General features: G+C 32.2%; 1 protein-coding gene across 1 annotated transcript in view; it reads left to right on the top strand.

The window, feature by feature from the left end:
* Positions 1-12,079, top strand: part of LOC126884000 (uncharacterized) — a 217,737-nt gene extending 205,658 nt beyond the window's left edge. Inside the window, exon 2 of the mRNA XM_050649779.1 lies at positions 10,213-12,079. Within this exon, the coding sequence (XP_050505736.1) occupies positions 10,217-10,894 (678 nt within the window). The 5' untranslated portion in view covers positions 10,213-10,216 and the 3' untranslated portion in view covers positions 10,895-12,079. The remainder of the gene's footprint in view (positions 1-10,212) is intronic.
* Positions 12,080-12,291: the final 212 nt, after the last annotated feature.

Here is a 12,291-nt window from a genome sequence, read left to right as displayed (position 1 = left end):
AATATATATATATATATATATATATATATATATATATATATATATATATATATATATATATATATATATATATATATATATATATACCGTTCTTAGGCGTCAACGCCCTTCGGTAGGGATCTATGGAGGAGTATCACCAAGCCGCAAGCCCTTCTCCCTTGCCATACCGCTCCTCCATAGGGCGTTTTTACATTAGCCAACACGACAGCGACACGACACCGGCAGCGGTGTCGGTGGACTGTAACTTACATTGAATCTATAGAAATGGTTTCACATTCACCGACATGTCGATGATGTGTCGTCATCGCCGCCGACAGTCGGCGAGAAGCAGTCCTCCCACTCGTGCCGTCCCGATTTTTATCCTAACCTAACCCTCTTTTCGATGATTTTTACATTCTGTTAGATTTATGGAAAGTGACTACTAATAGAAAATTTACTTAGGACGTGACTATACTACATATATTTTTTAAATAAAATGTATCTTAAAAATTAAATATGTATCTAGTATCTCGTTAATTAAAAATAAAATTTGTTTCATTTCGTATTATGTATTTACAAATTTAAAATTCGAGTTCTATTTGTTATTTTAATTGAGATTGTAATCCCATATTAAAGATATAGGTAAATGGAAGAAAGGTGTGTGATATTTATCATATTATGTGTGATGTGTGTACCTATATCTTTTCAAGTTGCAAGAAAATTTGTAATGTGCCACCTTCATTCACAAAATCAGGTAAAAGTAAAAAGTAGAAAACTTTAATAGCAGATATACCTAAATCAGATAAAAGTAAAAAGTAGAGAGCATTTAAAACTTTAATAGCAGATATACAAAAGTTGCTTTTTGTGAAAAAATTTCCATTTTCTAATTAACTGTTTAATTACTATTAAATAGAAATATTTTAGCCTTATTGTCACAGCCAAGATTTCTTCAGGAGGCACTGCCATTCGAAATGTGGTATCTTTCTTTTTGATTGTGTTTATTATATTGATTAATACATAATCAAATGTTGATTTGCTCATACGAAAATAATTGAAAAATTTGCTTGTAACAGACCAGTTTTCAAAAAGAGTATAGTAATGCCATGCCCTTCTAAATATCGTACTTTTATTATTGGATGGACCCATAATTGTCTTCTACTTTTTTGTTTTTCTTTTCTCCTCAAATAAGTATAATAAATAAAGCAATTTTAATTTATTAAATCCTGCCATCATATTATAACCTAAAAATTTTTTCGGTTATCGGTGCTGTGTCGGCGAGAAAGGTCGTACTATGTAAAAAGGTGCTGCCGGCAGTCGTGCCGGCGCCGGTGACGTGTCGTTGCTGTGCAGCTGTCGTGTCGGCTAATGTGAAAACGCCCATAGGCCGATCAGACGCCAGTTTATTGAGTTTTATACTACGGCGTTGGCCTTTTAATAATTTCTTTACCTGGCTTAGGCTCGAACCATCGATCGCAAACCACTAAACTTGTCGATTGCTTTTAATCTGGTAGGATATAGAACAGTATTTTAAATATCGTTTTATGTGTTAGTAGATTATAACTTAAAATTTTTTCTAGCAGATTTCGCTAGGGCATCCCTGCCATTTCGTTCGTTGCAATCCGTGGCTGCACGCGGAGTATTATTCTGGTTCCGTCAGAGAGAAGAGTGATGAGTGAAGAGTTAGCCACTCATCTCCTATCTCTTGATGAGTGGCTAAGAAGTCCCGAAACCTGTAGAGATGCTTGCTATACTCTCTGATTGAGCTAGAATATGTAATAATACGATTGCAGTTTCGGGTTACAACGAAATTGAAAATGTTTATTCATTTTTAAGAAATTATTTATTGAAGGTACCGATATTAAGAGAAACTGGAAAATTTTATTATTGAATTTTTTTTGTATTTGTTGAAAATTAAAAACGTTACCTACTCAATCCAAACTATTATTTACTCGCTGTATTTTCCGTCATGCCAAACAATGTGTTCAGTGAAGTAATTAAAGTATGTTTTGAAAAATAATTATTACGAATTTTCAGACATGAAAAACAAACAGTTCCGTATAAACTACGTTACCCGAGTATTTACCTTAAAATCGATATCGCTAGACAGAGGTGAAAGTTCAACGTACCGACCTTGCAAAGTATGAATTGTATTATTTAAAAACTTCTATAATTAAATTTGATTCGTTATAGCAATTTATTAATGAGAAATTAATGTAAGGCTATCTAAGGACGACCAATTTAATGCACGTAATTAATTTTTATCCCGGGCCAAATCAGTTACCGCATCAAATATTGACGTCATTACAAAATGCTTATTTCATGGATTCTCAAAATAATTGTTTATTGTATATAATATACAGGGTGTCCCGGAAAATAGTGCGTTCCTTGAAGGTATAGGTAGAAGGCACCATGTAGAACAAAAAACTCTTATAACATTTTTTTCTAAATGCAACCGTTTGACCAAAAAATTAAAATGTATTTTGGTATGTAAATTTAAATCTGACAACTATGTGCGGTACGCAAATTTAAGCATAGACAGTCCCATGTAAATAGATAGAAGATACTAAGATACATAGTAAACAGATAGTTTTAAAGAATCCTGTTTAGTGTTTAGTGTCAATGCGAAAATGTTTTCGAATAGTGAGTGTATTACCTATTATGTTATTACCTATGAATGGTGTTTGTGAAAGGTTACTTGAAACATCTATTCGGTATAATAATTATTTTCAAGTAAGTACAACTTAGTTATTTCAGTTCACAAGTAAACAAATTACTGAGACATTATCTGGTGTATTTAAGTTCCACTGTAAACTATTAAAACTATGTAATTCAGTTAAAGCCCTCAGCAGTACTCAGCATTCAACCCATTTAAACCTTACTAAATACATAATACTAGTTTAGTTAAAAGACGTGTTTTTATGTTAAAAGATGTGTAATTCGTTTAAAATTATGCAATAGGTATTTCAATACATTTCAAAAGAAAATAATTTTAGTAAACAAATCGTAAATACATAAGTATTACCTACTATTAGGTTGGATTATTTTAAATACTGTTAATCACAATCACAAACGAGTTTTTATTATGTTATTATTCCGTAGTGCGTTCGATGTTGCCAGTTTATTAAAATTTCCAAACATTAAAATACAGGTATATGGAAAACAATGTTAACTTTTTTTTGGAAACGGCTAACTTTAGAAAAAAATGGTATAGGACTTTTTTGTTCCAAATTGTGTATTCTCTCCATACCTTAAAGGAACGCACTATTTTCCGGGACACCCTGTATATATATATATATATATATATATATATATATATATATATATATATAAATCCGGGGGTGAGGGTATTTTGCGTATAGTATAGTAATATCTTTAGGGCACCCTTTGCGAGCACGAGCCGTACGCGGGTGCTGCATTCTAATAAGTAAAAGAAGAGCAATTATGTATAAATGTCATACAATATTTTTTCACCGATAGTAATAAATAAAATCCATAACAAATAAAACCCATAAAACAATTAGAAAAGAACTAAAACGCGACATACAAAAATGGAATGAGAACTTAATAGAGCGAGTCATTGCAAACAACAGAGGCTTAAAATGTCTAAGGACCGCACTGGGTGTTCAAAATATCATCAAAATTAAAACCGCCAATAATATGGAAGAGAAGGACAAATATAAAATAACAAAAATAGTCGAAGACTTCTACAAAACCTTGTACAGCTCGCAAAGCCAGCCTAATGAATCAACAAAGGACAACGTCAAAATAAAAATAGAAAATGTGGGATCAGAAGTACTACCAAATACAAAGGGATTCGAAATAGAAAGAGCTTTAAAAGAAATAAAAAATAATGAAGCTGCAGGACACGACGGTGTAAGAGCCTAGCTCTTGAAAACAAGCAAAACAGTAACAATCCCTGTACTAACAGAGCTATTTAATAAAATGTCTCCATAATAGCAAGATCAATAAAGACTTGAACGAAAGTCTAGTAATACTCTTGCACAAAAAAGGGGACAAATATGACCGACAGAATTATAGACCTATATCGTTGCTCAGTCAAGTATACAAATTAATTATTTATGAGAAATATTAACAACCGGTTGACCTACAAAATGGACAATTACCAACCGGTGGAAGAGGCTTGCTTCTGCAAAGGATATAATAGTACATCAGACCATCCGCTGACAATGAGAACATTGATAAAGAAGGCAAATGAATACCAACTACCCGTATTTCTTGCGTTCGTAGACTATGAAAAGGCGTTTGATGGTATCGAGATCTGGGCCATAGAACAAGCTATCAATAATTTGTAGAATAGATTCGAGTTATAGACAACTAATACATAATATATACGAAAATGCAACTATGATAGTACAACTAGGCGAAAATACAAATCTCATTCCCATTAAGAGAGGCGTGAGAAAAGGAAACGTAATATCGCCAAAGCTTTTCAACCTAGCCCTAGAAGACGTCTTAAAAATGACAAACCTAAGGCATTAACGTTAATGGCAAGAAGCTAAACCACCTCAGATTCGCTGACGACATTGTGATTATAGCGAGCTTATTCGAGGAACTGCAAATTATGATGGAGGAACTCGCAGTTCCCAATACGTCGATCTAAAATTGAACATGAGAAAAACAAAAATAATGACAAACACAGATGACCCCAGACGTATAACTATAAATGGCAGTGAGATAGAAAAAGTCCAGGAATATATCTACCTAGGCCAAATCCTGAAACCTGACAAAGAGAACCTAAGTGCGGAAATTACTAAAAGAGCAAGATTGGCATGGGCAGGATTTGGAAAACTTAGTTGGATATTTAAGAACCGCAAGATACCCCAATATACCTCCTTCCTATCATGACATACGGATGTCAAACCTAGACCCTGACCAAGGCAAATATGAATAAACTAGCCACAACATAAAGAGCAATGTTAGGTTTACGACTGTCAGATAAAAAGAGGAACGACTGGGTAAGATTAAAAACAAAAGTCTAGGGCATAAAACAAAAGTTGGCAAACTTAAATGGAGCTTCGCAGGCCACACTGCTAGATAAAAACACCAACGTTGGAATGCAACAATACAACATTAGAGACTTTACCAAAGTAAACGACCGAGAGGAAGACCACAGATGAGGTGGGTTGATGATATTAAAAGAGTAGCCAGAATAAATTGGAAATATGTTGCTCAGGATAGAGACCGATGGAAGGAGTTGGGAGAGGCCTATGTCCAAGCGTGGACGATATAAGGCTAAGAAGAAGAAGAAGAAGAAGAAGAAGAAGAAGAAGAAGAAGAAGAAGAAGAAGAATAAAACCCATTACCTACATAATGTGTCAGAAATATAGCTTTGTTTTGGTTTATGTCACACAGTTAACTAATAAATGATTATTTTATGTTACTCTGGGCTAATTAGCAAAATTCATGGAAAAGTTATTTACCAGCAATTTTATTCCTGGAATCGAATTATAAGATCCTATATATTAATAATATAGGTATGCAAAGTCCGCAGATAGTGTGCTACCTTTTTTATAAACAAAATGGCGCCGACAAATCGTATTTTTTTCAATTATTTCTCTATAACTCCGAAGATTTTAACTTTACAACAAAAACATCCAAATAAAAATTCACCGCAATTAAATTCTGCATAGAGATATGTTTTTCACGATTTGCTCCGACGAAAATTTTCCTCGGAAAATGCGGGTTTTCCTAACAAAAACACTAATTTTCAAATAAAGTTTTAGGTAAGTAATTATTAATCAATAATTAAATAACTTAGTGACATCAAAGCTTTCTTGGTATAGATTGTAATTCCAGAAGCCGGTGAAAATTAAACGAATATTTTAGCAACAATTCAATTGTTAATTAACAATTTATGATCGCAATAATAACCAAAATAATCATTATACATTGATCAAACTTATGAAGATTATAAAGATGAGATGCTTATTTAATATTTTATCGACAAAATATAAATTTTTCTTTTTTTTTGCATAATCTTTAAATTTTGAAAAAAAAATAGTTATAATACGCTGGTCTAATTAGTAAAGTACAAAGAAAGGTTATTTACCAGCACTTTTATTGCTGGAATCGAATTATAAGATCCTATATATTATTAATATAGGTATGCAAAGTCCGCAGATAGTGTGCTACTTTTCTTATAAACAAAATGGCGCTGACAAATCGTATTTTTTTCAATTATTGCTCTATAACTCGGAAGATTTTAACTTTACACCAAAAACTCGGAACTTTACACAAAAAAAATTTTCCTCGAAAAATGTGGGATTTCCCAACAAAATCTCGAATTTTCAAATAATTTTTTTGAGACAGTAAGTATTTATCAATAATTATATAGCTTGGTGAAATAAAAGCTTTCTTGGTATAGATTATAAATTCAGAAGCCGGTGAAAATGAAACGAATACTTTAGCAACAATTTAATTGTTAATTAACAATTTACAGTCGCAATAACAACCAAAATAATCATGAGACATTGATCAAACTTAGAAAGATTGTAAAGGTGTGATGCCTATTTAATATTTTGTCGACAAAATATAAATTTTTCATTTTTTTGCATAATCTTTAAATGTTTAAAAAAAATTGTTATAAACAATTTAACATTTCTCAGAAATTGTTAATTATATTCTTAATTTTAAAAATACTTAAAATGCGTATTTCATAGGTCTTGAAAATGAATGCTTTAAAAAAATTTTCCAACCATTTGCAAAAAAGTTATGAAACAGCAAAGTAAATATACGATTCCTCCGATGTTTATAATTTGTTTTAATTGTTTCAAAGCTTAAAAGTGAGTCTATGGTACAATCTAATTACTCACAAAGAATGTCAAAAATTAGTGCATTGGTTATATTTTAATCAAAGATTAAAAATATTTTTTTTTGTAATTTTTAGCGCAAAAGTAGGCCTGATACAGAGTCGGAGCTAAAATGTTCACTCGAAGCGACTGACACGCAGCATACATTATTTATTAAAAGTGTACGTCGCGCGGCCGCCGGTCGTCGCTCCGAGTGAAAATTTTAGCTACAGTACTGTATTATTCTACTTTCGCGCGTGTAAATTACAAAAAAATATATTTATAATCTTTAATTAAAATATAACCATTAAACTTATAATTGATATTTTTTTGTAAATAATTAGCTTGTACTTTAAGCTCACTTCTACGCTTTGAAAGAATTAAAAAAATTATAAACACCGTAGTAATCGTATGTTTACTTTGCTGTTTCATACCTTTTTTGCAAATGGTTGCAAAAAAATTTTAAAGCATTCATTTTCAAGATATTTGATGTGCGCATTTTAGCTATGTTTTAAAATTATAATATAATAAAAACTTTCTGAGAAACGTTAATTTGTTTATAACTATTTTTTTAACATTTAAAGATTATGCAAAAAAATAAAAAAATTATATTTTTTCGACAAAATGTTAAATAGGCATCTCATCTTTATAAGATTTCAAAGTTTAATCAGTGTATCATAATTATTTTGGTTATTATTGCGACTATAAATTATTAATTAACAATTGAATTGTGGCTAAAATATTCGTTTCATTTTCACCAGCTCCTGGAACTATAATCTAAACCAAGCAGGCTTTTAAGTCACCAAACTATTTAATTATTGGTAGATAATTACTTATCTAAAACTTTATTTGAAAATTAAAGATTTTGTTGGGAAAACCCGCATTTTCCGAAGAAAATTTTTGTCGGAGCAGATCGGGAAAAACACGTATCTATGCAGAATTTAATCACGATGAATTTTTATTTGAGTATTTTTGTTGTAAAGTTAAAATCTTCGGAGTTATAGAGCAATAATTGAAAAAAACACGATTTTCGTGCGCCATTTTGTTTATAAAAAAAGTAGCACACTATCTGAGAACTTTGCATACCTATATTATTAATATATATAGGATCTTATAATTCGATTCCAGCAATAAAATTGCTGGTAAATAACTTTTCCCAAAAATGGCCTATTCTCCGATAATCAGCCCAGACTATGTGGCGATTAACATGAAACTATGAACTACAAAATATAACGTATTTACATTCCTTAAGTTTTTATAAACGGGCAATTATTTGGATTATTTCATCCATAGGAGATTCTGACCAATAGAAAGCTACAGAAATCTGAATTAAATCGATAATTTTTGATAATTTCCCGTCGTTAAATATATTACGTCAGATGCCCTTCGTTGCTACGAAAAAATACATTCAGTGACATTAATGACAATTAATGTTTTAAAAATTATAAAAGTGATGACTTTCAATCGTAAAATATTTATAAAAACTGTGTGTTTAATGGTACTTACATAAATAAATTATAATAAAATTTTGGTTTTGAACAGTTTTATTCATGAAATAATCGCAACAAATTGCACTCGACCTCTGAAATTAATATAGAATTTTTGCTCTCGTGACATTTTGACATAATTTCACTCGCCTTCGGCTCGTTAAATTAAAACTGTCAAAGTGTCACTCGGGAAAAATTCAATAATTTCAGAGCTCTTGTGCAATTACTACTGATTATTTCAGTCATAGGAGATTCTGACCAATAGAAAGCTACAGAAATCTGAATTAAATCGATAATTTTTGATAATCTCCCGTCGTTAAGTATATTACGTCAGATGCCCTTCGTTGCTACGAAAAATACATTCAGTGACATTAATGACAATTAATGTTTTAAAAATTATAAAAGTGATGACTTTCAATCGTCAGATATTTATAAAAACTGTGTGTTTAATGGTACTTACATAAATAAATTACAATAAAATTTTGGTTTTGAACAGTTTTATTCATGAAATAATCGCAACAAATTGCACTCGACCTCTGAAATTAATATAGAATTTTTGCTCTCGTGACACTTTGACATAATTTCACTCGCCTTCGGCTCGTGAAATTAAAACTGTCAAAGTGTCACTCGGGAAAAATTTAATAATTTCAGAGCTCTTGTGCAATTACTACTGAATATCTATATTTGATTTTGATCTCGTTTTAGATACTTCTAAAGAATTGGTTTGAGTTACAAATACACTATGTTCATTAAGAGGACTGGCTTTGTATCCAACTGATTTTCATTTTGGGAAGGTTATAATTAAAGCTCGGATTATAAATAAAAAAAGCTCGGTAAAATACATTCTTTTGCCTATATTGTATGTATTTTTTGTCTTTTCAATTGCATATCCAGACGATGTAGCTATCATTAGTAGGAGCAAGCAACGCCTAATGGAAGCGTTCCAGAAAATTAATCCTGAAGCACGAAAAGAAGGCTTAAAATAAACGAAACAAAAACGAAGTACATGACCGTCAAAATAACACCTGACAATGAAAATAATATACAACGAGACAACTATACCATTGAACGTGTGGATCCCATCACATATCTGGGCACAGAAATCAATCGAAAGAATTCCGTAAGTAGCGAAATTAATACTCGTATTTCCAGTGGAAATCGTACATAATATGCTAACAAAAGATTGATATTGTCGATTCGCTAATCTGAGACACAACTGTCTACACTACAATCACAATAAAAATGCACTATATAGAAATAAACAAACCAAGACACGTTGAATGTTCGAGGAGCACTCCCAAATCATGATTTGGGAGTGATCCTCGTGCTTGTTTATTTCTAATGCATCTTTATCGTGATTGTAGTGTAGACAGTTGTGTCTCAGATTAGCAAATCGACTATAACATCGATATTATTAAACAAAACCAAAATGGATATCTACAGAACATTGATTAGACCAGTAGTAGGCTAGTAGGCTATGGTTGTGAAACCTGGGCAAAGACCAAAAGATAAAGCCCAACTCAGGACACTCAAGAGAAAGATACTGAGACAAGTATATGGCCGCTGCAAGAGACAGACGGCCCATTAAGAATCAGGAGAAACGACAGGGTTAATGAATTGAATGGAGGGTATGATATTGTGAGATTTGTGAAAAGTTAAAGACTATCATGGATGGAACATGTCCGCAGAAAAGAAGATGCAAAAACAGAAAAATATTACGTTAATCAAAAAAGAACGTAAATATAATAAAAATAACCGTGACTCGAAAACGAATTAATTAGAATATATTTAGGAAAGGTTTATTTATATTCTAAAACATACAGCTACTTTCTACTTTGAGTAGTTTTAGCAATAACTTTGCCTAAAAAGTATGTTGCTTAGCATCAACGTTGACGCTAAGTGGTAATGGTAAAAACTAAACTAAATTTTCTTTTCAGAAATATGGACATCCCTCCTGTTACGTTTAATGAAAAAAAAACGAGCTACATAGTTCCTGTTAGAGCAGATGTATCAGATACAGAGAGTAGATCCGATGATGAGGACATCGAAAGTAAGCATTTGGATGAGTGTTTAGTTGCAGATTCGGGAGATGAATATGATGAAATACATATAGGTAGAAATAAATCTATGGAGTTGGTAATAGGAGAATCTGATATTGAACCGGAAGAAATAGCTTTGGAAAAGCCACAACCCAAGAAGATGAAAAAAGAAAAGAAACCAGTAGTAACATATACTTGGTCAGAAGAAGACATACCTACAAATGATGTTGAAGATTTACCTCCATCTGAAATAACTGAAATTTTATCACCAATGGAATATTTCACACAGTTTTTCTCTTTGGACATAATGGCTGATATTGTGCACCAAACAAATATTTATTCGACTGAAAAAACAGGTTCCTCTCTACAACTAACTAACGCAGAACTTACAGAACATATTTCCATAACTCTTACTATGAGCATTATAAAGTTGCCTGCTATAAGTGATTATGGGGCCAGAAATACTCAAATTGACCAAGTAGCAGACATGATGCCTTTACGACGTTTTACTAAAACTAGAAACATTTTGCTGATAATTCTCAATTATCCCCAAATACTAAAGACCGATTTTTCAAAATAAGGCCCCTAATAGAAAGAATTAGAACAAATTGTCAGAAGTTCCACATTGGCAATCAATATTCTGTAGATGAGACTATGATTCCTTACAAAGGTACCTTTGCAGGGAATCTTAGACAATATATAAAAAATAAACCTCACAACTGGGATTTAAATTGTTTGTAAAAACAACTGTTTCTGGAATCATCACAGACTTTATAGCTTATCAGGGTGCGTTTACGTTTGACCAATTAGCAGGTACCCCTAACCAATTGACAGTTGTAGAAAAGGAGTTAGGTGTTGGTCCCGGTATTGTTGTTGCACTGTGTAAAACCATTCCAAATCCAGAACATACGGTAGTATTTTTGACAACTATTTTAGCAGCCTACCATTGCTCCCATATTTTAAAAACTAACTTTGGAATTCACAGTTTAGGAACATCTAGAGCAGATAGAATTGCCGGTTGTCCATTAGAAGCTGACAAAATTATGCAAAAGCGACCTAGAGGCTCCTATGTCTATAAATCTGACTACAACAAGAGGATAATTCTGGTAAAATGGCATGATAACAAATGTGTGTTATTAGGTAGTACTCATTGTGGAATCGAGCCTGTAACTCATATAAAGCGATATGATAAACATTTCAAACAAAAAACTGATGTTCCTTGCCCTGCCATAATAAAACAGTATAACCGATACACGGGAGGTGTGGATAAAGCCAATTCTCTTTTAGGATTATACCGCAGTCCTAGTAGGGCTAGACGAATGCTATTTTTACATATCTATTAGATATGTGTGTTGTCAACGCCTAGCTAGTATATAAACATCATTGTGCTGAGCTAAAAGTAAAACCAATGCCTTTAAAAATTTTTAAAATAGACATAGCTGAATCTTTTCACCAAACAGGTAAAATAAAAAAGAAGGGGCGGCCTTCACTGAACGAGACAGTCGAAAAAATTGTAACTCCTACGAAAAGTCGACCACATGGCATCACTAGGAAAGACAACGTAGGAGACTGGCCCATTTATGGGCCAAAAAGAAGATGCCGCTTTTGCAAGAATGGCTACACGACAATTATGTGTCAAAAATGTGACATGTGATTATGTTTTACACCGGGCAAGAATTGTTTCTTTAATTTCCAAACCTCTCCATAAATTTTTATCTTTGTTTTTTCTTGTAACTGTGTAAGTAATAAAGTTCATGTTTGCTTATTTTTGTAGCTTTTCTTACATATTGTAAGCCTTAACAAAATTACTTTTGTTGATGGTGATTCCTCGTTTGCACAATGCAAAACTTTTAACCTCAAACTGTTACTGTTGCTTTGGAGCAACGTTTTCATTATACCACTAATGACAATGTTACTTGAGGACAACGTGTTCAAACTACAAAAATTGCATATACCAACCCCACTGATACGTTCATA

This window comes from Diabrotica virgifera, chromosome 4 (genome assembly GCF_917563875.1).
Source record: "Diabrotica virgifera virgifera chromosome 4, PGI_DIABVI_V3a".
NCBI classification, from domain to species: Eukaryota; Metazoa; Arthropoda; class Insecta; order Coleoptera; family Chrysomelidae; genus Diabrotica; species Diabrotica virgifera.
The sequence above is the reverse complement of the archived record's forward strand: the minus strand, read 5'-3'. Positions and strand labels throughout refer to the sequence as shown.